Genomic DNA, 27,771 nt, shown 5'->3' on the forward strand with positions numbered 1-27,771 from the left:
ATAATAAAGAAAATTGAAAAAATACCACAAACAAATTACAAAAAAAAAGAATGGCATAAAGAATCGTATATATCTCATTATACAGTATAAGTTGTTAGATTTGTCAATCTAAAAAACATCACTTATATAATACGAGTATATAAAAGGTACGCATACCATGTAGTGGTTACAATATTTATCAAACATAACAAAAATATAAAAAACAAAACGAAATAAAAAACAAATTATAATAAAAATAATTAATAATTGAAAGTTATGAAAGGGGAAAAAATTAATGAAATAAATGAAAGACCATTGCAAAAAATGTGGAATCAAAAAGTACAAACTTATAAAGTCTACCAAAACAGATATAATGTTGAAACCAATCACAATTCACAAAATAATGAGAAAAGGTAAATAAGTACTAATTATTAAACATCAACTAGCATAACAAATAAATAAGGATTTGAGAAGGAAAAATGTGCAAGACTGTTAACCACTGAATATAACAAGGATAAATGTGGAGTGGTTATTTGGAGAGACAGAGTGCAATTATTTAGTATCAGAAGTACATGTACGAAAAAAAGCGGAGATATGTGATGTCAGGTTCATGATTGATGCATCCAGGATTAACAGCATTCAAGGTGGCTATCCAATGAGCTACATTTATTTTTCTTTTAATGTTTAAATTTGAAACCATTGTTTAGACCTATCGGGGAAGAGTAATTATAATAAAGTGATAAGATTGATCGAAGTGTATTGATTGAAGCTATATTTTGTTTTGGTTCTAATGAAAGGCTAAAGATTGCTGAATTATTCTCTCTCTCTTTAAATGTAGTTTCGTTATATCAAGCACTTGCATTTTATATGACAGATTATGTCGGTTATAGAATAGCTGATGTCCTTGTTGATTTAATATTTGGTTAGATTATCAGAAAAGGTGTTGGTGGATTTCATAAATTCGCAGGTTTAATATCTTGGGCTATATTGAAAGGGTGATTTCCACTTTAGTAAAGATTGTATTTAAGTTTTTGGTATGTAAAAGAATATCTTTGAGATTTCTAGATGTTTTCAGATAGAAACAATGGTAACTACGGGAAAAATATTTTAATATAATACTACTTTATAGAAAATTAAGTGTTTTTAAAGAATGTGAGAAAGATTCTTGAGCTCGAGAGGGCAGGCGATAGCGATAAGTACGGCTAGATTCTGTCTCATAAGACTGAAAAAAATATTTCTCGAATTGCTCGGCATGGCCAGGTGGTTAGGGCGCTCGACTCGCAATTTGCGGTTCGAATCCCCGTCACAACAAACATGTTCACCATTTCAGCCGTGGGGGCGTTATAATGTGACGGTCAATCCCACTATTTGTTGGCAAAAAAGTAGCCCAAAGTTGGCGGTAGGTGATGGTGACTAGTTGCCTTCCCTCTAGTCTTACACTGCTGAATTACACTGCTAGCGCAAATAACCCTCGTGTAGCTTTTCGCGAAATCAATACCAAACAATTTCTCTAATTAGTTATCAATTTATGTGAGTTTGTGACCTCTCTGAATTATGATTCTTTTAGTGCTTGATTACGTTGTTTTGTAACTATTTTCATAAGAGCTGATTTTTTTATCCTGAGGGCATGAATGCACGTGTAATTTTCGTTTAGTGTGACCTGGGTGACATCTTTGATTGTGTTAGATTGTGGTCAGCCAATGGGTTTCCGACATAAGCCAGTATGCAATAATCCGTCTTTGTGTATAACAATAATGTCCAGGAAACGGATTTTAGTCAGAAGGCAACCAAGCGTGAATTTTTTAGTACTTTGAAAAATTTTCCACAATTATGTAATCTAGATAAAAATAGTTCATTAATGCATCGTTTTGAAAAATGTGATTTCACAGAGCTCTCTTTTTTATCATCGATTAATTCGTGGCAGTACCGTTGATTTGAAAGTAGTGTTCGTTGTTGAGATCAAAGCTGTTTAGCGTTAAGGCTAATCTGGGAATATAAGTAAAGGCTTGGGTGTGGGACAGATAATGTTATTTAGCTCATTTGTTAAATCTTTTTGTCCTTTATCGTGTTAAATGCTAATGGACAAGTAAGAAAGATTAATTGTATGCAGAAGGGAACTGGAAAAGAGAAGACTATTAATACTAATATTTTCAAATTGATTTAGAAAATGAATTGTGTTTGTGATGCATAATTGAAGGTCATTGTAATCAAATAGACTTTCAATCGGCATATTTGTATTGAAGATAATAAGAAAGCCACTATTATCAAGCTCATGCATTTCTGAAAAAAGGAAAAGTCTCCTTGTGTAGTGATTTGTTTTCACTGCTCGATATTCTAAAGTGCCCTTGTCGGTTTGATTGATTCCGTGAAGTTGAAACAGCGTTTCTTAAAATCGTTAATGGATTTCGTAATTTGAGGGGTTGGATCTTTCTTATTGGGTTTCTTGGTAGTTGATATCATTGAGTTGGGCAAACTTCTGGGAGGTAATTTACTTTTTAGAAAAGGAAGTTGAACCATTTTTATTGCCTACTTTATAAGAGTTCCCCCTTTTTTTTTGTTCAGTTTAAAAGTATTGTGGAAAAACCTATGAGATCATATAATTTGAAGTATTTTATTAATGACTTTTATATAACTTGAACTCGTTGTTCTCTGTTTATGGAAAGTGACCAAGAGGACTTTTCTTAATATTATGACATTTGCTGAATATGAGGAGCCTAATTGTTCTGCACAATTCAAAAACTTCGAATTAATATAATTGTTTGGGGGTAGAGCAAAATATTAAAACTTTTACTAAATAGCCCGATTTTATGATCGGAGAGGGTTTATCAGAAAATTTTTGGTTAACAGCCTACTTATTAAAAGTGTAATAAATATAGCTGAAAAATGTGTCTCGTTCTTCTTGAAAAGGATTGTGCGAAATATTAATGTTCTCAATCTTTTTGTCAGTGTTGTTATAAGGAAGATCTCATTGTTTACAAAAGTCGTGATTGTTAGCTCATAAAGTGACTGGATATTTAATTTGAGAGATTTAGAAATTAATTGTTTCGTAATTTTTAAAGAAAATCTTTCTTTTATCATTGATTAATTTATATACTTGGTAGTACCGTAGGTTTGAAAGCAGGATTTATTGTTGAATTCAGAGTTTTTTAGCATTAAAACTAATCTAGCATTACCAGTTAAGAAATTGGTTCTGTAAGTTTTAAGAGACAGACTAAGTGTGTAAATGTTAACAAGTTTTCTTCTCCTAAGTCTTTCGATGCTTTTGGAAAAGCTGTTTTTTTGTGTGTTTTCAGAAAGGTTACGGATTTTTTTTATTTTGGAAAATAGAATAATCCTTTAAATAGGAAATGATGGGACTGGTTTTATGAGAGAGAATTTCATTAACGAGTGCATTAGAATAATGTGTTCTACGTTTTTTAGATCAGAAGAACAAACTCGCTGGTGTGTCTACTTTGTAGAGAAGAATATGAACCAATAAGTGATTAAGTGGTGCTTCTTTCAAAAGTAATAACTGAAGTATAAGACATGAGACAATACAGGAGGCGATATACTGGTGGCACGTCATAAGGAGAGAGGATGTTGGAGGAAATACAGAAAAAAAGAGAAATAGGGAGGGGCAGCGAGAAGAGTCAAGTAGAACAATTGAAGTTTCGATTACTCCTTAAAGGCCACAAGAAGAGATATTGATGGTAAATTAATTGAAGGACAAGAGAAAATAAATATAACAAGATGAGGTGTTTGTATTAGCAGGCTAAAAATGCGTATTAGATGTTATAGGCAAATTACTGATGAGAAAAATTATATAATGAGAATTAAAGTGTTTGAAGCTGGAAGCTAGAAAATTGATGTATATCATCGTGACGTCAGAGGTTTCTGTTATATTGTGGTCTAAATTTTGCGTGGGGATTAAGTTTTAAGTGTAGATTTTGTTTGCAGATATATTCAGCAAGTTTACTGAAATGTTAGATTTTGTGGATGAGCTCTATAACATGAATTTCATATGTTTATAAATATTAAATGAAATAGTTTGTTGATTGAAATGCTTAGTAATACATTAGAGATAACAAGTGTGGTGTATGGTTTCTGATTGAAGATGTGGGCAATTATATGTTATAATTTAAAAATAAAATCAGTCATCAGTGGGTTTAGAAGTTTTGTTTCAACTCGTTGTTGCCAAAATACTAACGAGGAAAGTGATAGAATTGGGAAGAGGAGAAGTAGTCTTAATAGCCTACAGTTTTCTAATGCGTGTTAGACAAGATATCGGTGATTGGAAGTCGTATAAAGAATCCTCTATTCGTAGCGTCTCGTCGAGCTCCACGAAAAATGAAACGATATTTGGGTTAGCTTGGCTAACATCAACATACAAGTGTGGTAAAACAAGAGAAATGATAGATTTGAAAACACTGTTATGAGCATGAATGTTAAAAAGTATATTTAATGTGTTTATAAAGTAACTTTTTATCAGTCAGTCTGATATTCTTTCATTATACTTTTGTTTAATATTATAAACATTTTCTTTATTGCAATTATAAAAGAAGCTGGAAAATAGTGATTAAAACTGACATTTTCAGACGTGTTACACTTATATAGCGTTGGGTAGAACCAGGAAATGACACCATGTCAAAAACTTAACGTAAAATCTATCACAATGTCAGTATCGTATCACTAATACTCTCTGTAGTGTAGCTTGTAATTATAGCATCTCTTCTATGTTAATTTGAACATAATTACTTTTATGTGTTGCTTGTGGAATCACGTTAGTCATAGGTTTAAAACATTGAATACATAACTCGAATTGTTTTGAAATTTATTTTAAGAACCTTGTTTTGCAAATCACTTCCAAAATGTCTTAATTTTACGGAACAAAACTTAAACGAACACATTTTTTCATTTCAAATTTATTTCACAGACGAGACATTTATATTTAAGTCACAGCTGATTTTGTCATAGTAAAATCTTTAAATACAATCAAATAATTTCTGTTATTTAGATAACGAGAATTTTACAAAAAAAAAAGATCAAAAGGAATAACATTCCATTCCAAAAGTTAGGTTACTTCGAAGAAATAGGTCACGATGAAAGTTTTATCAGTCACGAATATGAGGATGTTTCTTAAACCTTGTTTAACTAACAGTAATTGTATGCTTAGCCTTTTTTTTGTTAGACATTTGATTTAAACGCACTTGATTTTTTTTTCAAATTTCACAGTTTATCTTAAACAAAGTTAACAAAGGAAATCATTTGTCACTAACTAGCTATCAATGTTTTCCATTCGTATATCAAAACACAAAACGTCAAGCGAAGTACTGGATCATTTACAGTATCAGAGCAATTCATATATATGCGATTGTCGACATAGTTTTACGTTTCATAATAACCCTTTACAATATTATCTAGTTTTACATTTAGCACACTGAGAGGCAAGAGGTAACTCACATGAAAATGTGAGGCCTTTTCACACTCTGACGTCTAAAAACTGCAAGGCTTTCATAATTATGACCTCGCAGAGTGATGATATTTCATTCTCTAGTTCAGTCTCTAGCTACATTTTTTTTTTAAAACAGGCGTCACTTTAATGAAATCTGAATAACTTTTTAATGCAATTATTGGGTGACTAATGTAGCAATAAACAGAGAACAATCATTTGCACGAAACAGTGAAAGCAAGGCACGCTGAATCATGTTACCTACTAGGATTGTCTCAGACATCTGTTTGTTTGTAGTTTCTTTCCTGTACTGTAAGCAAAGCCTCTGCCACATCTTTTCTGTAGCCAGTTTGAAGGTCAATATATTTACCTCTGTGGTGGTCCGAGGAAATTCCCTCGTCTAGCAAGATCTGGTCTTTCCATGGCACCTGATGATTTTCATCTTCAATAGGTTGCATTTGGTGTAATTCCTTGGGGAATGAAAACGCAATATATTCAGTTATGACAACATATCTGCATGAAAAAGTTCACCATTACAGTTTACACGTAGGTAAACGTCGGAGTTGTCACTTTATGATTATATAATAACATTTAAATAGAGCTTGTGAATTACGTTAATATTTAACACCGTATTCTACCAAAAGATAAATTTTGATTAAACTGTCAGTAAACTACATGCGTCACTGTATTACTAAGTTAAAGTAATTGTAAGCTGGTTAATACATGTCCATGATCTTGTTGAGTGAAGTGGGAAAGAGTTCTTCATTATAAGCTTAATATATATAGATCATGTCGCTTCTCAGAACATAATATTAAGTTGTAGCTGCTAATGGGTTTCAATGACTAATATAATTAGAAATTGAAGAGCTTTTGCTTGTACACCAAATACATTATTCGAGAATATTTGATGTGTTAAAACAATCTAATATGAAATTTAAGTATATTACAATAGAAGTGACTTCCACAAAAGTACATTCATTAATTGTAACAAAGAGTTTAAAGTAGACTTAATAATCTAGTGAATTGTGAGTAATTAACATGATAAGATACATTAATATAAAGTGTTTCCAGGTTATTAATACTGCCATCCAGGTATTTTTGCAAGATGTACTAATTTATACGTCAATGTTTTATATCAGTATGGATATTATCACAGATTATGGGAGTTTTGATTTGTGAGCATTCAAACACCTTATGCAATATGTAATAGTAATCACGATGATATAAATATTTTAAGTAAATCTTACAAAATTACTGTCAGAATCTTCATATGATGATCCTGCAGCCGAAAAGCTTTCCTTCTGGCTTTGGCCTTCTCCTTGATTAACAATTTTACATACAGGAATTTCCAGGTATTTGGAGTCTGCTGAAGAAGTAGTATATTCATTGTACATTAAATGTAGATTGTATTCTAAAAGATAGCTGGAATTTTTGTTTGTGTGTGTGTGTGTATATATGTATATTTATATGAAAAATTATTTTTTTATTTTCTTTACATATTCGTATGACTGGGGTTTGTTCATCCAATTTACCATCTTCCTACATAACAGTTAAATATAACAGAGTATTATAATTAAAAAAGAACACGATAAATGAAGAAGAATTTTAATAAAACGTAACGTATTAATGAGAATTTTCTGTATGATAATACTTTGTAGTTTGTAGCGTTTATTTAGTTTTAGTTACTTAATTAATTTAAACATAACTATGGAAGTACAAAACATTTATGAAAGAAACGTGTAGTTTTAAAACGCTTTCCAATCAAGTATGTTTTATTCATATTAAATAAGTGTCTATACCTGAGGTCTGTAAATATATACTTCTAAGAGCAATCAAGAATAATAAACAAAAAACACGCATACAGATCTGGGCTGATTGGGCTAAATGTGTTAATATTTATGAGTAAATTCGTTAGAGTAAAGATTACGAATTTGGCAGAACGATAATTCTTTATCTGGTATTCTTTAAATATTACTCAATAATTTAATTAGATAAAATCATATAAGCGCCAATACAAAATTAGCCAGTATTAGGCAATATACTTTTGATTAGCCTAGAAGTAATTACAAAATAGTTCATTATATTCCGTGTACTTTGTTTAATGCTTCTTGTACCACTTCTTTATATTAGTTATTTTATCCTTGTAGTTTTGGTACGTTGAATATGCTTGAAATGAATATGAACTACGCATGATTAAATAACTTGTATCTAACTTCATTTTAGATAAATTTGTTCGTGTTATATATATATATATGCATTTATTATGTGGCATAATAAGACAAATGTATCTACATTGATTAAATAGCTGAAACTAGTTGCTTATCAAAGCACTAATGTGATAAAAGTCCATCGCTTGCCATGTGAAGTAGTTAACAAAGTCTGCAGAAGATTATTCCAGAGTCTGCAATGTTCATTGTATTAATTAATTTTCATTGGAAAATACCCTAATTAGAGTATTTCAGTAAAATATTATTCAGTTATGCACGGGAAATTGTAAAATATTATGCATTAAGATTACAGGTTTCAAACACAATTATGTTCAATGTGGACGATGGAATGCTGAGAACATGCTTTTAAAAATGTACTATTGGATCATAAAAAATGCGGAGATTGAATATAGATTTCTTACCTGGTATTACATCAGGACACTTTTCTTCATATATTTCCTTAGAAAGATCCTCGGTAGATATTATTTCTTTATCTGGATGACTAGTATATTCGCTAAAAAAATATTTGTTAAATTTTACATGCAAGGATTTGCTTCGTGGCCATGAAATTGGGTTGTTTATAAAGTGGAAAATTAACAGCAAAGGAAAATCATGTCATGCTAAAACACATATAAGTTATAATTCCCTACGTGCTTTTCTTTTCATTAACTGGAGTGATGTACATTGTATTATTAAATACATTGAGACAACACACCTTTTTGTAATAAGTGAGAGAAAGAAAGATGATACTATTGAGAAGTATGACAAACTACGAATCTTAGTCTGCCCAAAATAACATCTTGTTTGTCTACAGTGAAACCTAAATTTATCGAAGTAGAAACATAGCAAGATTATTAACACCAGTAAGAAATAAAGTGTTAAAATCTAATTCCAATTATAACATTTTAAGAAATTTTCAAAGCCTTATAATTGGTAGTAAAATTATTGTACGTAGATCGTCTGTATGAAATACAACAACAAAATACCAAACACCGTAAGTATTATTTCTGAAACTGCAGTTATTTTTCTAATAGAATAACGAGATTTATTATCAGATTTGTGGCTGTTTGCTAAAATTAATTTCATCTGGTAGGACTTAACTATTGAATCAGATAATAGTTGTATACAATGCTCTTCGTTATATCAAATTATGTTTAAAGAACCGGAGCATTATGCCAAATTATACATTTGTGTTTCAAAACAAAGAAAGATCTATACTTCAATTTTTTCAAACATCAATGAGTAAAGACTAGTTAAGCAACAGGGTTCTATATTCTATTATATATTTTCATATATCTCTTTTTATACGTTTGTAATACGTGTTTTCCGAATCGGTTTTATTCAAGCCTAATAATAATGATAAATATGGTTATTGATACTAGACAAATTCAAGTTTTGTTATTTGTTATTATCATGATAGTACTGTAAATAACTTCAGAATAAAGTAAAGTAAATTTTTTTATGTAGCTTTATTCAAACAACGTAATTTTAAGCGTTCTGTTTCCAAACTGTAAAAAAAAACAATTCTATACATCAATTCTTCTGATTAGAATAGTAATGCAAAGCTGTAGAAACAATTAATAAACTAAACAATATTATAGAATTCTGATATGTTAGAAGCGATATATTTTTGTTTTTCTGAAAGATGTGAGACTAGAGGTTTCGTTAAAAATATATTAAGTAACATTTAATCTATCTATCTATTTAGAGAAAATATAACACATACTTGTCGTTATTACACTTTGTATTCCATAAGTGGCATGAGACAAGTATACATGACAAAGTTAGATTAACTTTTAAATAATTTAGAAAAAGCAATACATGTCCATTCTTTATTTCACATCCCAAATGACTTAATAAATACAGCTAGTGCGTATATATATAGTTTTGCGTGCATGGTACTTTGTAAAACACTTTATTCAACTGTGAAAAGACGGGATTAAATATTTTTCTTGCAGATACGATCCAAGTTAATACTAGTGATGATTATGATTTATGTTTTGCAATTCTATAGCTGTTTAGTGTAAAATATTTACCTATTTTGATAAAGTACTCCTGTCATGTGTGATGCATCTTTCAACTCCAAGAATAGCTATTATCGATAATATCTTAAATGCGTTTTTGCATGATCATATTTCAACAAAACGATGAGGCTCAATATGGAATATATATATTTTACCCCCCCCCCCCAAAAAAAAATATATTTTTTACACGCTCAGAGAACAACCGAGTAAAAAGGTGTAGAATGGGTTGAATTTTATAATTAAGTAAACATTAAGCTATTCGATCTTAAAATATTTGATCTGTAGAAAAAGATAAAAAACGTGACTGTTGAAATAGTATAGACTATTTTCATTCCAAGGAACACACGCGCATAGTTTACCATTATATGATCCACGTTTTTGTGTTCTGATTCAATCTTATTTAACAGCTTGTATTGAAATATTTTCAGGACTTTTCACTGAATTTTAATTAGTAATGCATTGTTTGAGATAATCGGTGTTGAATTTATAAGAAAAGAAAATTATAGATAGTTGAAGAGACAATGAAATACATTATAATGAGAATTTAAGGGTGTGTAGCGGAAAATCTCATTTATTATTAATAACTTTCTTTATAGTGTAATCTCAACATCTGTATCAAAATGTCATTTATTTGCAAATAACATGTAAACTTTAAGAATCTGATAAAATTCAGAATCTAGAAACAAAATGTAAATTAGTCGTAGAAAAAATTATTACAGGAAATTGATGATAAAGAGATTTAGAGTTTTGTTGTTCAACAATACTACATTAGAGTAGAAAGTAGAAGGGAAGGAGAGAATTTTCTTTTCTGTGTTGTATCAGCAGTTATATTTAAGTTGATCATACTCAACCAAGAAATTTACACCCAAAACGTTATGTATATTAAAGTTGTTGCTTTTATGTTGGTAATTTACATTCATTTATTTTACTTGGTATTTTAGGCTCTGTTTGTGTCGATACTCAATCACATTTCATAGTACATATATATTGGGAAACATAAAAAAAAACTGCTTATTTGAAACTTTAATATGTCATTTGATAAAAATGTATAATGTCAGTTTTCACGTTATTCTTGATGTTAATAGGACATAAGAATAATTTATGTTGTAGAGTAATTAAATTTTGTATCCACGAAATCTAATTTGGAAGAAAGTATTGCCGGCACTAGTTGAGCAGGCGCTTAGCTAACGTCGGAACGTGATGAATATTCTTGGTACCAAAGTAAGCAATTAAGGTTATAAGAGCCGTTTCCGTATAAAACTCTTCCATTGTTATAGGTTATTAAGTCATGTAACTTACATGTACTGCTACACTTCTTAACATTTTAAGTTCAGTATAACATAGTGAGACAATCCTGACTCTCAGTTGGCTGTTATCCTTCACACATTCCTGAAAGTGTTGTGGTGGTGAATTTACTAAATTCATCTCGGTAAATTAGGAAACTGACAAAGTAATCTAAACTAAAGTTGAAGAGTTAAACAACTTATGTAGACGATGCATTGAATAAATATATTTTAAGGAACTTTTTTTACGAGAAACTAATAATCTACATATTTGACAAATTTTAAAATAAATCGTAAACAATATTTTCTAAGAAGTAATCTATTTCCAGACTTCTTGTATATAGTGTATAAATGTTCCTGACACAACTTTGGTGCACTTACATTAATCTTTTTCGAGTTCCAGGATTAGACAACAGCAATAATAGGACAAAAACTTCAACAACCAAAAAAAAACCGCTATCTCTGATAACTTTCAAAAAGAAAGCATCAGAAGTGTTAATTAAAATCTAATATTTACTTAACAGAACATTTTTTTTACATTTTTTCTTTAACTCATAAAATCAAGAACATGAAATATAGAGATTCAATGTGTTACGACAATTAGGTGGATAATCGCTTCTTGATGCCGAACATTTTCCCGTGTATTATTATCATCATTATATAATGTACCACCTTATATATTATTGTATAACACCATATATAACCAGATTTTAGCTTTACGAGTAGTTCTTGTCTCGATATATGCAATTACACTACCTGTCTGCTGAATGATAACAAAGGTAAGACTTGTATTCAATGCTGTTATGTTAATTTCTCAGCTTTTCCTTTGCACGTATTTTAGCAAGTTATATCCATTTGCTACGTACAGAGCTTTATTTTTAATTTTATATGCGTGGTGGTAAGGGCGCTCGACTCCCAATTTATAGGTGGCGGGTTTGAATATCTATCACCGAAGATACTGGCCCTTTCAGCCGTGGAAGCATTATAAACTGACAGTCAATCCCACTATTCATTGGTAATAGAGTAATGCAAAAGTTGGCGGTGAGTGGTGTTGACTAGCTTCCTTCCCTCTAGTCTATCACTGCTAAATTAGGGACGGCTATCACAAATACCCCTTGAGTAACTTTGCGCGAAATTAAAAAAAAATACTAGACAAATCAAACCAATTTTATGTTTTTAACTTAAAGTGTAACGGGCATATTGATTAATTGAAACTAATTTTCTTACCTAATAATAACTGGGAGGTACTTCTCCAAAATCTAGCTCCTATTGGCACAGCGGTATATCTGTGGACTTACAGCCCTAAAAACCGGGTTTCGATACCCGTGGTTGGCAGAGCACAGATAGCCCATTGTGTAGCTTTGTGCTTAATTCCAAACAAACTAACAAACAAATCCAAAGTCTGTGCTTATGGCCAAATACAAGACTGAAATGTAGCATGGAAAACAAAATTGATTAATTCGTTCTTCGATGTGGTGTAGAGCTCGTGTTGGAAAAGATATGTTAATAAACAACGTTGTAAACCAACACTAAGTCCACGTGCAAATAGTTTTTTCGATTATTAAAATATATTTACTTGACAAGAGAATACCCTTTTATATTAATAACTTACTTAAATATCGACAAGTTTTACTCTAGAAATCACAAGGAGTTCTATTTAGTCACTAGACTGTAACAAAACTTATAAAACAGAAAATAACTTGATATTCAGATTGATTGACAGAATATGTCTCCTTATGTTAGGTTGTATACATGATGAAACTAGGAATTGGATAAATATTCGATTAGATCACATATTGCATTATCCCATGAAATCAGATCCGACTGGATACTAATTTTGCGATGAATTGGATAATCAGAGAAAAAAAAAAGAAGAGAGAATCCCCAGTAGCCGCGACACTTGAAATTCTTTTAGGCCGAATTAGAGTAAATAAATCTATGAGTATTTTTTTTTCCTTTTCCTTAGCTATATTTTTGTGCACCAGCAGTGCCAAGTGTGGAGCGCGTGTATACCAGATTGGATTTTGTTACTAATCAGGATCTCTACCAGCCTACCCTGAAAGTTTTTAGTCAGGATTAGAGTAAATTATCCTACGAGATCTTGGGTGTGGTCAAATACATCACTCGAAAGGGTTTAAAGCACTGTCTTACACTGCCTTGTGCCACATTCCCATAATGAATGCGCAACGGCCAATACATCCTTTTTAAATTTTCGAAGCGAATGTAGAAGTAAAAAGTATTATATTATAATAGCATAAAATGGTATCTCCTGCCTGTGACGCATTTTAACTATGTATAGCGACATTTACTATACGATCAGAAAATTTCTGAGTAAGGTCTGATAATAAGAGTCAGATATCCAATATCCGACCAAAAGTATCATTTATCCCAGCTCTAACAAAAACCATTAAAAGGTTATTTACAATAATAGTAACTTTTTCAAGAACCACAAAAACCTGTCTGTGTGGATAACACTTCATGGTATTTTTTATCAAACTGTGTGGAATTTTGAAACGTAAAGATATATCAAACAAGCTAAATCTATACTATATATATATATAATCTTAAGAAATCTATCTATCTAATAATATCTATATATAAGTATAGAATAATGAAAATATTAGTCTTACGGAACTTTTCCCTCAGGCTTGCGTTTTTCTAAGTAAGAAAAAGTGCTATGAATATAATGAACTGTCAGAAAATTGTATATTTTTCTAAATAAGATTTCTTATATAAATGAGTACATAAATTGCACTGAATAATTAGAAAGAGATAAAAACAAATAGTATAATAAATGAACAAAATACTTGTGAGTTAATTTACTTTGTTCCACCTTTCACACAAGACATGTAGTGTAGACGAGAGTAATTGGAAGAAGTAATCAATATTTGTATCCAGTTATACAATTTTTTTTCAAAAATAGAGAATGATTCTTAAAACTGGTAACTGATGTTAACTAATTGTTAACTGACTACAATTAAAATTACGTATTTTCAGACGATTTAAATAATTAATGGAATATAGACTATAGATCTTCAAAACAGTAAAGAAGCAGCAATGTCAATTCTTTTGTTAAATTTGTAAAGCAGTTAAATTCAAATTAACATTCATTTCTTTCAAAGATATATTCAGAAATTACAATTAAAAATAATACCATATAAATAAGATAGTAGGGCTCACCTCCACGTGTTCGTATTTGTCTTGTTTTCAGAATAATAACTGCACAAAGAGCAATTAAGACAAAAACCCCGACAATTGATAACAGGGCAATTAAGATGGGATTAACAGGGAATTTCCATTCGGTTCCTGGAATAATGAAAGCAAATGGCGATAAATTAGTGTGGAAATGATACTATTAATACTAATATTTTATCATTTACTGGTGTACGAGCATGCGACAAAACATTTATTCTTCGTTAATTTATAATATTACCATCCTAAGTATTTAAAATGTGATAAATGTTTGTTGTAGCACTTTGATAAGTGATGCGTGCTTGCGATAACCAAACGAGCTGAAATCATGCTTAGAACATTCAAAGTTAAAAAAAAAAGCAAATACTGGAAAATAGACTCAATTATATTCTACTTTTTGATTTTTTAAAAATTAAACAGAACTTAATAATTAATGATAATTTGCAAGTAAAATTGTTTAATAAGTGTAGCGCGTCAGCAGATACAAACAGATTAAATTAATTGATTTGTTAATTTCCACAATTTAATAGCCCAGAGCTCATGTTAGTAGCTCTCAGACAAGGGATCTATAAAATCGTATTTAGCCTAGTGAATAGAGTGAATGTAAAATCGAATGTAATGGAAAGTACGTGTAGCATTGTGTAGGTGGTCTTTAATTGACTAAATAATTATGTTCATGGAAACTACAGAACACGGTAGAAGGGTAAATGTTATCGACTTTAATAACATTTATCGTTCTTCATTATAAAACAGAGAAAAATGACTTAGAAATGAAATTTTACTTCTGTCTTAGTATAAAATACATATGAAGCTTAAACTGGTTTTCTCGACTCTACCAAATTTGGTCCTGAATGGTCAAATCATGAGTACTTTTCACACCTTTCTAGTCTTTCTTTACTTTCTTAGAACATAAAAGTTATGAGTAAAAAATTAAATGTTTTTGATAAGAACACGATTTTGTATTACTTGAACTACAAAGTCGTTAGAACACATATATGCAAAAAGCAGTACATTGAACCCTTATATATTTATATATATTTTTTTTCATGACGCTTTTGGTCTGTATATATTTCTTTAAACAAACGAACATTTAAATGACCTTAGCAACAGGTTCAATGAAGATTTGCTTTGTTCTGAATTTCGCGGAAAGCTACTCGAGAGCGATCTATGTTAGCAATTCCTAATTGGGAAGTGATACACCGTTCTCAACGGGTGTTGTGAACATCGTGTCTGATGCTGGTGTTTGGGTATAGTGCTCATGAAACCATAGCACGACCACCCCTAGGCGACTCTGAACAGCGGTCTCCACCACAAGGAGGACCTGTACCTCGCTTTCTGATTTTGCATTCACTATCCGATAAATCTTTAGGGCAAATATCTCCCTTTTTTATTCAGAAGGACTTAAAGGGGCTTGCTGTCTTTCCAAAGTTAGTTTAGAAGCTTCGTTCTGGAGATACCTTGGTTGAAACATCCACAGCTAAGCACAGTGAACTCCTCTTGATCTCAAAGACCATTGGGGATATATCCATTGAGGTTACTCCCCACGCTTCCTTGAATTCCTCAAGAAGAGTTATTGTTGAGAGGGACTTGAAGTTTATCCTCAAGTCAAAGATCTTTGCTGGTTTCTCCAGTCAAGGAGTTTCAGCAGTTCGAAGGATCTCCACTCGTCAAGATGGTATTGGTGCTGACCTCAGTTCTGATTTTGACGCTTTCATCATCACGTCCACCTGCCACTGTTAAGGTGGGTTATTTGAATTGTAAGGTACGGCCCTATATTCCCAACCCTCTCTGATGTTTCCAGTGCCAGCGGTTAGGTTCTGTCGTGGTTCTGTGATGTGTGCTCGTTGTTGGGTGGGGTTCTCCACCCTGTTTTCCTAAACCTACATAAAAATAACCACTTTGAAACAGTGAAACTGTCGAGGTTTTCGTTCTAATCTCGATGACATTAAGGCCTTGATTGACTCCTATCATCCTGTGTGTCTCTCCTTACAGGAAACATTTCTGAAACCTGCCAATACAGTCACCATTCGGCAGTTTTCTCTGTACTGGAATGACAGGTTGTATGATGGACGGGTGCACGGAGGGGTGACACTGCTGGTCGACCAGCATGTGCCCTCCTTACCTGTGTCCCTCGATACAACCTTGGAGGATGTAGCCATCCGTGTTTCATTGGATCATACCATCACTGTCTGTTCCATCTACCTGTTTCCTGGGGAGACTTATAATCAATGGGACCTTGATGCTCTCGTTGACCAGTTGCTATTTCCGTTTTTAATCCTGGGATACTTTAATGGACACAACCCCCTCTGGAGTTGTGCTGATATTGATTGGAGGGGTCGTTCTGTAGAGTGTATGCTCTCGAATCACGACCTTTTTCTCTTCAGTACTGGAACATATACTTATTTTCATGCACCTAGTCAGTCTTTTACTGCCATTGATCTCTCAATTTGCTCCCTTTCACTTTTCACTCGCTTTTCTTGGATGGTCAACAGTGACCCACGGGGCAGTGATCATTTTCCTATCATTATGAGGGAGGTTGGTCATAGTTCATGCCACCCGACCCGTGTGCCACGGTGGAAGTTGGACTAGGCTGACTGGCCATCTTTCACATCGCTCTCTGAACTTGATCCTGCCTTTGCCTGTCTGCCATCAATAAACGATTGTGTGGTTGCAGTGACTGACTATATCGTCCAGGCAGCTGCTAATTTTATCCCTAAGACCTCGACACTTTTTCCATGGTAGCCTTGTCCATGGTGGAGTCCTGCCTGCCAGGAGGCACAGAAGGCTCAAAAACGGGCCTGGGATACCTTCCGACGGTATCCCTCTCTTTTTAATTGCATTGTTATCAGCGGGCCCATGTCCATGCTAGGCAGGTTCGACGTCAAAGCCAAAAGAAGTATTGGATTAAGTTCACTACTAGCATCTCTTCTACCACCAGTTCCAAAACTATATGGGACAAGATTCGAAAAGTCACTGGGAAGTATGCTTCCCATTCCCTTTCCATCTTACTCTCCAATGGCCAAGAAATTACTGATGTCCAGAGTATTGCTGATGCTCTTGGCTACAGCTTTTCTCGTACTTCTAGCACTTCTGTTTCTTCCCCTGTCTTCTTGGCCATCAAGTTTCGGGCAGAGTGATTGCCTCTTTCCTTTTGGGCCGATCGTCTCTATGATTATAATCGCTCCTTTACACTGGTGGAACTCAAACTTGCTCTTCATTGGTCTGGTAGTACATCGATCAGACATGATGCTATTCATTATGAGATGTTGCACCATCTCTCTCTTGCTTCTCTTTCTATTCTTCTGGTTGTTTTTAACCAGATCTGGCAGGAACATGTTTGTTCTGATGCTTGGCGCCAGGCTATTGTCCCCTTTTCTCTAAACCTAGGAAGGATCCCAAGAATCCTTCTAATTATCGTCCCCGTTGTCTTTGTAAGGTCCTAGAGAGGATGGTTAATGCTCGTCTTGTTTGGTTCGTGGAACCGAGCACGCTTATCTCACCCACTCAGTGTGGGTTCCGTCAACATCACTCTACCATGGACCATCTGATTCGACTTAAAACGTCGATCAGGGAAGCCTTTTTCAAGAAAGAACACCTTGTTTCTGTGTTCTTCGGTCTCGAGAAGGCTTATGACATCACATGGAGTTATGGATTTTTACAGGACCTCCCCTCCTATGGGTTGCGTGGCCATCTCTTCATTTTTATTCAAAACGTTTTACTGAACAGGCGATTCCAAGTTCGTGTGGGTTCAACTCTTTCCCGTCCCTTTCCACAGGACTTTGGAGTCCCTCAGGGCTGTGTCTTGAGTGACACACTTTTTAGTATTAAAATTAATGTCATCACTAATAATCTTCCTCCAACTGTTGCAAATGGGCTCTATGTCGACAACTTCCACATCTCGTGTCAGTCGTCGAACATGAAGTTTATTGAGTGGCAGCTTCAGACTGCCCTCAATCAGTTGTTGACATGGACCACTGCAAACGGCTTTAAATTTTCTTTTTCCAAAACCGTTTGCATATATTTTTGCTGCCAACGGGGTCTCCACCCCGATCCCGAGCTCCGATTTGGCGATCAAGCAGTTATGTGTCAAGTGTGCAAGGACTCTGAACATCCTCCGTGTCCTCTCTTCCAGCTCATGGGGAGTGGATCGATTTTCTATGCTCAGGGTCTATCGTGCCCTGATTCGATCCAAACTGGACCATAGGTCTTTGGTCTATGATTCCACCAGGACCTCAGCCTTGAAGATGCTGCACACCATTCACCATCTGGGGCTTCGGGTCTGCACCGGGGCTTTTCACACTTCTTCTGTCCAGAGTTTGTACACTGAGTTCCACGAACCTCCTCTTCACCTCCGTTGCTTGCAACTTTCTTTACAATATGCTACCAAGCTTCGATCCTTACCATGGCATCCCGTCTGGGATTGTGTCTTTCTTCTTCGATGTGCCATGCTCTTTTGAAACAGATGGTCTGCTATTCCTTCCTTTGGCCTTCGTAACCAGGCACAACTGGTTGAATTGGGTCTGGCATTGGATGACATTGCTGTCCCCAATGATCAGCACATTCCACCATGGCTTATTACCATCCCTTCCTGTGACTTTTCTCTGAGTCATCTGAGGAAGGCGGATACTCCCGATTGGTAGTACCGTCTTCTTTTTTGCTGAACACCTTTCGAGCCATTCTTCTCCTCCTATTTACACAGATGTTCGAAATCGGGTGACTCTGTAGGATCTGCCATGGTGTGCTGTGGCTCGGTAGTTGCTCGCAGGATCCCCTCTACAGTTTCTGGGTTCACTGCCAAGTTGTATGCTATTTCTCTTGCCCTGGATCATGTAGAAGCTATGCAGTATAGTGATTGTACTATTTACTCTGATTCTCTTGGCTCTCTACTGGCCCTGGAATCGCTTAACGTTAGTTCTCACCCTGTTCTTGTCAATATTCAACACCGATTAGCCCACTTTCTCTATCTTCTATTTCCATCCAGTTTTTCTAGATCCCTGGCCACGTCGATATTCGCGGGAACGAGCTCGCTGACATTGCAGCTAAGTCCGTCTGCTCTGGTGCCATCACAGCCGTGCCTGTCCCATACATGGACTACGGTCCTGTCTTTCAGACGCGGCTTCGTGCCAGTTGGCAGTCGACTTGGGGTGAGAGACGTCATAACAAGCTTTTCCAGATCAAACCTTCTGTTGGTCTTTGGCCATCTTGCTTCCGTAAGGAGGAAGTAGTCCTGGCAAGGCTGCGCATTAGTCATAATTTTTTAACCCATCGTTTTCTTTTATCAGGTATTGACCCACCGATGTGTAGCTTTTGTGACACTCAAGTCACAATAGCCCACATTTTACTGTCGTAACGACCATGAGCGGCGGCACCATTTTAGACACATGTATTCTAAGAGTTTACCCCTGACGTTGGACAGTGTCATTGGTAATGGTGACACTGTCCCATTACATTGTATTTTTAATTTTTTACACACTATAGGTCTTTTTAATTATATATAAATCTTTTATCGACATATATTGGTTTTAACTCACTGTATTTTTACATTTTACTTTAATTTCACTGTTTTTACCGGCTGTTTAGCGCAGATAGCCTCGTTGCTGTGCGCTATAAAGCACCAAACAACCAACCAACCAACCAAATTGTACATTCATGATAAACATAAAAAAAAACATATGTTGAAAGTGTTAATTGATAAATAATGTAATTATATTTAAAATAATTTACTTTAGCGCTAAAAATATAGAATACCTTCCAGTGTTTCAGCGGTAAGTCTGAGGGACTACAACGCTAAAAATCAGGTTTCGATACCCGCGGTGAGCAGACCAAAGATAGCCCATTGTGTAACTTTGAGCTTAACAACAAATACACAAAAAAATGGAAACTATGATTAATAAAGGATCAGAATGATATGTAATAAAACTAAACGAGTTAAGTTTCTGTAATTTTTATCGAAATCTAAATGACAAAGAAATTGCAATTCTGAAGATGAAACTTAAGGTTACACTGGTAATTATATTTTCAATGTCATGGTTTATTCTAACGTTATCAAACACTCATGAACTTCAAAATTATTCATCATGTTGTACTAATTACATGAAGCATTACCTCGACGAGACTGGGTTTCGGGTGTCTGCAGTGTTTTTCCTTCCAGAAGTAATGGCTCGCTTTTACCCTGGTGGCTAACAGCGTAAAGCTTAAGCTCAAAATTCGAGCCAGCTGGTAGGCCTCTCATAAAGAAAGACGGCGAAGTCGTGGAAAAATTTGTCACAACACTGCCAGTCGTGATATCGTAAACTTCTACGAAAAGTTCCTGTGTAAAGCTTCCGTCGTATCCTTCTGTGCAATCTACTGCGATGCCATTTTGAGTTTGGTTGGTCAGAAAACAGTTTTGAATTGGTTCAGGAGGACCTGAAATTAGAAGGTCACTTTCAAACGTGTAGATAAGAACACATAACAAAGAAATAGATAAACTTCTAAAAAATTACGCTCTTTCAATGTTGGATGAAAAAAAAACATTTACTGAATTATGTAAATAATTGCAATTCGTGACATTCGTTATGTATGAATCATAAATATTTTACATTTCCTCCATAAGTCTTCATATAGACGTCATGTGTATTAATGTGTTTTGTATTACTCCTTCAAACACAATATTTATATGTTATGAGGTCTGTCTTAAAAGCTAGGGAAAGATAACAACTCCATAACCTGTATTTTGAAACTTACAGTATTAAAAAATGCATACAAAAATATCTATGTATATTATTCGGTGAACTGTTGAAATGCTTAAGATATGTAATTGTACTTTAAGTACTACGATATGTTAGCTGTAATATAATCATATAATATGTTGGCTTGATTATAATCAGATCTGATTACATAAATACATTGTTTAGAATGAGGAGCAACTTAGAAAACAATATATTATGTGCAATAAGTAATGATACTCTAAGAGGAATCAGTATGCGTTGGCAATGTTAATCTTTCACGTTTCACTAAGTGGTCCTTTAAAGTAATACTACTGTTTTAGATTATTAAATAGAGCTTTTATAAAACAAAGCTTTTGCTACGTATAACATACAATAACATGTAAAAAGATGAAACATCGATAAAACGAGTTTTTCTCCCCTTAAAAGCGACATTTTGTTATGTTAAGAAAACTATACACAGCTATAATTAGATCGTGTGACAAGTACGTTATAATTTGGATCGTTGCAAGTGTTACGCATGTGAAAGAACAATAGTAGTGACATATTAACAGAATTCTTATTTCCGTAATAGAAAAATAACGTCAGCAAAAATTTATCCATCTTAGCTAAACAATTTTTCACCCGCTAATATGCCAACACGTAAATCACTGTTCAATGAGCTACGCCTAAAAATGAAAAAGTTACTTCAGCCTCTCCCAATTCCCACTTTCTGGATCAGTCTAAATCTATCTTCATCTACTATTAACAAAACAAGACCTCTGTTCGGATCCCACTACTACTGTTTTCCAACGCGTGTGATTAATGTATTTGTTATGCTACCTAATTTTTAGCTCTGTATAGTTCTCTTATCTTGATAATAGTTGGTTACTCGAACCGCTGCTTAAAAAAAAAATAAACTCATTTTTCCCGACGATGTCTGTTTTATCTAGTTATTGTATGTTATCTTCTACCACAAAAATGTTAGTGGGACCTTCACCAGCTTGTAGTAAGTATAATTTACATTGATGAGAGGCTGATGTAAATTACAGTGCCACATGTTTATCATGTATTTTATGAAATGAGTATTTATTTTGTTTAAAAGTTCACACTGATAATACATTTTATTTTTCCCGAAGAAAAGCTTTAAAACAAATAACATATAATGTTAATTAACGATGTGTCATGTGAAGTTCATAATCTGACAACTGCAGAATTATAAAATGCTTACAAACATGTCTGTTACTTTCGGTTAGAAACATGTAACTGATAGGTTCAACGAGAGGTTGATGTACTAAAGAACACATGTAACATATACTTTCACTAAGGATGTGTCATGTGAAGTTCATAATCTGACAACTGCAGAATTATAAAATACTTACAAACATGTCTGTTACTTTCGGTTAGAAACATGTAACTGATAGGTTCAACGAGAGGGTGATGTACTAAAGAACACATGTAACATATACTTTCACTCTGTATAATTTGACTTATTTATAACTCTCAAAATATATTTTCAGACTTATGCGTATATCAGGCGCTCCTTAATACTTATACCTTTTATAGAAACCTCACGTGAAAGCAACAGTTTTAATCAAATTATGTAGCTTTATAACTCAAAATATACATTTAAATTGAAAATGTTTAATTTCATTCTTTACTAAAATTATTTAGGATTTAAAACGTGTCTAAGACCAACAAATAAGCATAAACCAGGTAAAGAATTCGCACTGCTTTAACAAATGAAGAGAGCAAGGATGATTGGATTATTTCGCATTCAAATTCAGAGACACATATTGAATAAACAGTCTATGTGAAACATTTTAATGGATGTTATAAATAAGAAATCAAGAAAACAGCTTTGGGTAAAGAGTATCAGTATATTTATTTTTTATTGTTCACTCGAGGATTCTAAGAACGGTTGTAACTCATTTCCTAAATGCGCCTTGTAGTAAAGTTCACCTCAAACATTCATTGTTTCCAAAGTTTCACACACACACTAAGCTTAGATTTCAAAAAATATACGTCGTCTTTTGCACAGTTAGGCTGACTTTATACATTGCATAACAGTGATCTTAAATGGCTTGCGTTGCAAAGATGGATAAGAAAGTAGCATTTGTGAACTATTCCACCGATTCCAGATGGCTATTATCCTACTCAAGGATGGTAGTTGGGATGAAATTTTTCATTGAGAATGTGATTTTAAGTACCATTATGTGTCATTTGTTTTCTCAGCATACAGCTCATGGTAATTTATGATTTCACATGATTTCAAAAGATAGTCTTTTTTTATATAAATTATATGTCTTTAAGTTCTTTACAATAGTTTTGATGCTTTTGAGAGCAAATATAAGATATTATACCTTTTTTTCCTGTAACAGAAACACTTTCAAAATGATATAAATGAGTAATTATATAAAAACGTAAACTGAACAAAGATATTTTTATATTCCTCAACGGAACTTTGTAGCTACTGTAACACAGTCGTAAGTTTAGACTGTAAATGCGACATGTTATGCAAATATATAAACATAACAGAAACGAACTTGAATACTTAAATAAAATATATGTGAAGTGTTTAGATATTTTGTGGTTTTCAAGTTCTATATAAATTCTTTATTTCGTGAAGCTACAACAAGAAAGGAAACGTGTTCAATATTCCATACTCGAGTGAAAAACATATGCAGTTGATACAGCATTACAGGGAGTAAAAATTAAATAAACTTATAATTTTATTGAAAATTATTTAAATTCAATTTTAAATTAAAAGAATTTATTATAACAAAAGAGTAGAAAATGTTAAAAAAGAAATATAACATTAAATTATTTTTTCTTTAATTATAAGATTTTAAATTAAACTTATTTCTTGTTGAATATATTCCAGAAATGAGTATAAATAAATTTTATTTTATTTTAAAATAATATAAAAGTTTATTAAGTATTATTGTGATTTACCAAAGTATAACTTTTCAAAAATATATTTCGAATCACCGGTGATGTATATTAATAGATAATTAATTAAAACGAACATATATTACGTTTCCATATATTATATTATTGTGGAATTTATTTACAAAATCCAAATATACAAACATCACTGTATTTGGATGAGAAAGTAATGTTGTCATTGATTAGGCACTACTAAAAGTTTCTATAAGTTTTACCACACTTCACCTGCAGCAATGATGGAATAGACGCAAGGAACATCTTGATTCCCGACACTATTAGTTGAATAACAGGACAGGCTTCCATACTCGTATTTTGATTTCGGGACGTACCTTACAGTGCTCATTGTTTTGTGAGAACTAAGGCTACTGATGTCACGTGTATCATGTGAATTGTTAAATCTCCACTTAAATACAACATCTTCGGGGTCACTTTCAACTTCACAGGTAACAAAAACGGGCTCATTCACTGCAGTTGCGTAAATAGTCTTTTGACCTGGCTTACAGGCAGGGGTATCTGATGAAATAGGAGATATATATATATGAATAGACATTTTGCAGTCTCACCTTCTATGATGTTATCAAAATCTTTTTTTAATATTCAAATGGTTTATTTAATGTATTTTGCTTAATTAACGTTACATTCTATCCATGTTTAAACGTTCTTCATGTTGTCAGATTTTTTGACATGTCATTTTTTAAAACTGTTTTAAGATAGTCCCAAGTTGTTGTTTTTTTCAAAGTTATACATATATAAAATTACAATAGCTACTATCCATAAGTAAATATATAGTATTATATATGTATATGTATATATATATAGTATTGGAAATCTATTTTGGATCATGATACCATTTATTGTAGATACTCTACATTGATCATGATATCATTCTTCGCTCCGTCATCGTATAACACTCTGCCCCTTTAAAGCTTTTTTGGTTTGATAACCTCTCTTCAGCAGTGGTTCGTGAGCAGATACGCATCCAATGAGACTACCTGTGTACTCATATCTTCATGTTTTCTTCTTTTTTTTTCTTTTCTTCAATGTAGAGTATCTACAATAAATGGTATCATGATCAATGTAGAGTATCTACAATAAATGGTATCATGATCAATGTAGAGTATCTACAATAAATGGTATCATGATCAATGTAGAGTATCTACAATAAATGGTATCATGATCAATGTAGAGTATCTACAATAAATGGTATCAGATCAATGTAGAGTATGTACAATAAATGGTATCATGGTCAATGTACAATATCTATAATAAAGCATAGTGATGACTCAGTACAAGAGTGGACCTGCAATGGTGCCGGTGATTTACACAAAACTGATGGTCTTTTAACTGCTTACAAGTATACAGTATAATTCTAATCAATCATGTTATCCCCTCAGGAACACGATTTTCATCGGGCAGAAATTTACCTTTCTGCAAAAAAGTGGTTCCAAGTACACTACAAATGTGGTGAATGCTATTGTGACGGTAACTAGGCCAATGAAACATTCGCAGCCATGAATTGGTCTGCACAAAGTCTTGATATTAATATCCTTGATGTTCTTTCGACTTATGTAAGAAGTGAGAACGCCAAAAGACGAACAAATGACGTGACTGAATTTAAATGGAATAATACAGAACGATTGGAACTATATTTCACAACAGTTCATCTAGACACTGAAACAACATAGAAATAATTCATAATGTTTTACGAAAACAAAAGAGCTCTCATACAAAATGTTAGTGTATTTTCCCACTTTTTTATGTGGTAATGGTACTATGATTAACCGGCCCGGCATGTCCAGATGGTTAGGGAGTACGACTCGCAATCTGCGGGTCGCGAGTTCGAATCCCCGTCACACCAAACATGCTCGCCATTTCAGCCGTGGGGGCGTCATAATGTGACGGTCAATCGCACTATTCGTTGGTAAAAGAGTATCCCAAGAGTTAACGGTGAGTGGTAATGACTAGCTGCCTTCCCTCTAGTCTTAAACTACTGAATTAGGGACGGCTAGCGCAGCTAGCCCTCGTGTAGCTTTGCGCGAAATCCATAACAAACAAACTATTATTAACAAATTCATTATCTATTTGCCGTTACTTGTTGTTTGCGACTTTTGTATATTTATCTCCTTTGTGTTTCCATAATTATTTCTGTTGCCACATATAATATGTAGAAATATACATATATAAACTACTTCTACAGCTCACTAATAAAAAAATAAGAAAATAAAAACATATTCAGTATATAGCATTAGTTGAAAGGTTTGAATGCTATTGTATAATTATTCAGATATGTATGCTAACAAGAAAATGACTCTAGATAAACTAATTAAATGTTACTTATTGGTCTTAAGCATTTACTTAATATATACTTGCATAGCTATAAGGCATGATATTTTAATAAATACTTTCAGTACAATATTTCTACGCGTGATATATATACTTTCAATAAAATAAACTGTTGTTCTCTACTAAAAGGATCTCTATCGTTTTATAAGACTGCGTAATGGAAAAAAGACACACACACACACACATATATAGACATACATATTGCGGTCATGGTTTAGTAAAAACAAAATCCTGAATCTTTAAAAACATAACTGAAGTCTTGAGAAAGCATCAAGAAGATCGAATTCCAAATGTTGTTAATAATAGTTTCTTGACTCCCTATTATTTTATTTTATAATGTCACAGCAATATCTACTAGACGCTGTTTATCTTCACAAGGTAAAATAACTAAATTATCTAACACTGCTGACAAGAAATCATTAGCATGATGTACCGTGCAGAAGACATTAATCTGAAGAAGTCAGTTTCGTTAATGAAATTTATAAACATAAAACTTTGATTACTATTTATTTATTTACAGTACTGAGAGAAAAATATAGCAAATATTTCGGAATTTTTCAGTATGTTTATTATTATTTGTATTAATCCTACCGTTACGGTATTCCGTCACGTTAAAGTGTAAGGTTATTAGCCAGTATTTTCAATTAGTTAAATTAACTGAGAAATAAATCAATAGTTTGGATGTTGACCAAGATGAGCTAAAACTAATTGCGATCAAAACTTCAGTTCTCAGCTGGTGACCATTGTGATGAGTATTTTTAATTTAGAATAAATCGAGAATTAACTTTGTATTCGAGTATATATTTAATAATTAGCTTCACTTTTTTCTATTGTAAAGAAAAAATACATGTAAATTTATATGAGGCGTTAATGTTTTGAAAATATTCCATTAGAAGTCGAGTTTGCCGATTTACTGTTTTTAGCGTTCTATCCATCGCGAGGAATCGAACACCAGATTTTAGCGTTTTTAGTCCAAAACTTACCGCTGACCCACCGGGGTATCCGCTAAGAGTTTGTATAACACTAATAAAACCAGTAATTCCATGTTTGCTTTTTTTAATATAAAAGGAAACTGAATTAAAAATGGGAGTGTAAGGTATTTGGTAAGTCAGGTCACATTTAGGGTAAAAAGGGTAAATATGTTTTATGACTAACAATAACATGAGGAAATGCGTGATTTAAAGCAAGTTATATTCTATTCTAATATCCTACAGTAAAATATATAAATGTAACTGTAACAATTTTACCAATTACTGTATTGTTTAGTTTCATCTTAGTCGTTTATGTTATGTATTTTTCTTTTGGAAGAAATAACTTTACAACTTTCTGTCAATTAAACCTCACTTATTGATACAACAACAACAAGTTCTCGCTGATATTGATTGTTCTACAAACACTGCTACACAACTGCTCACATACATGTTTCATCTTTTTTTTTTATAATTAAATGGCTATTTCGATAACAGAATGAATTGTTAAAACAATCGTATCGCTTTTGAATATAAAGGTTAAATCTAAGTATTATAAACATTTTTCTGTTTGAATACGTATTAAAAATATTGTAGCTGAAAACTAAATATTTCTTTCAATTCTATGCCTTTTGTTTTATAGTAGTCACGTGAAACTTAACGTGGAGTTTTGGAAACTACATTTGAGAAGAAAAATAAAAATAAGGATAAG

General features: G+C 33.0%; 1 protein-coding gene across 4 annotated transcripts in view; it reads right to left on the reverse strand.

Annotated features, from left to right (window-relative positions):
* Nucleotides 1-5,182: 5,182 nt before the first annotated feature.
* The window catches only part of LOC106457914 (synaptogenesis protein syg-2-like), a 150,905-nt gene continuing 128,316 nt past the window's right edge, over nt 5,183-27,771 (reverse strand). Inside the window, exons 8-14 of one of the 4 annotated variants that reach the window (XM_022383995.1) lie at nt 23,974-24,261; nt 20,219-20,521; nt 14,102-14,227; nt 13,552-13,579; nt 8,037-8,128; nt 6,655-6,770; nt 5,183-5,877 (exon numbers count right to left, since the gene is read on the reverse strand). In XM_022383995.1, coding sequence (XP_022239703.1) covers nt 5,683-5,877; nt 6,655-6,770; nt 8,037-8,128; nt 13,552-13,579; nt 14,102-14,227; nt 20,219-20,521; nt 23,974-24,261 — 1,148 coding nt within the window. In that variant the 3' untranslated portion in view covers nt 5,183-5,682. Of the gene's footprint in view, nt 5,878-6,654; nt 6,774-8,036; nt 8,129-13,551; nt 13,580-14,101; nt 14,228-20,218; nt 20,522-23,973; nt 24,262-27,771 lie in introns of all 4 variants that reach the window. The other 3 variants (XM_022383994.1, XM_022383996.1, XM_022383998.1) reach the window with 3 other exon arrangements.

The sequence above is a fragment of the Limulus polyphemus genome, unplaced genomic scaffold (assembly GCF_000517525.1).
Source record: "Limulus polyphemus unplaced genomic scaffold, Limulus_polyphemus-2.1.2 Scaffold391, whole genome shotgun sequence".
NCBI classification, from domain to species: domain Eukaryota; kingdom Metazoa; phylum Arthropoda; class Merostomata; order Xiphosura; family Limulidae; genus Limulus; species Limulus polyphemus.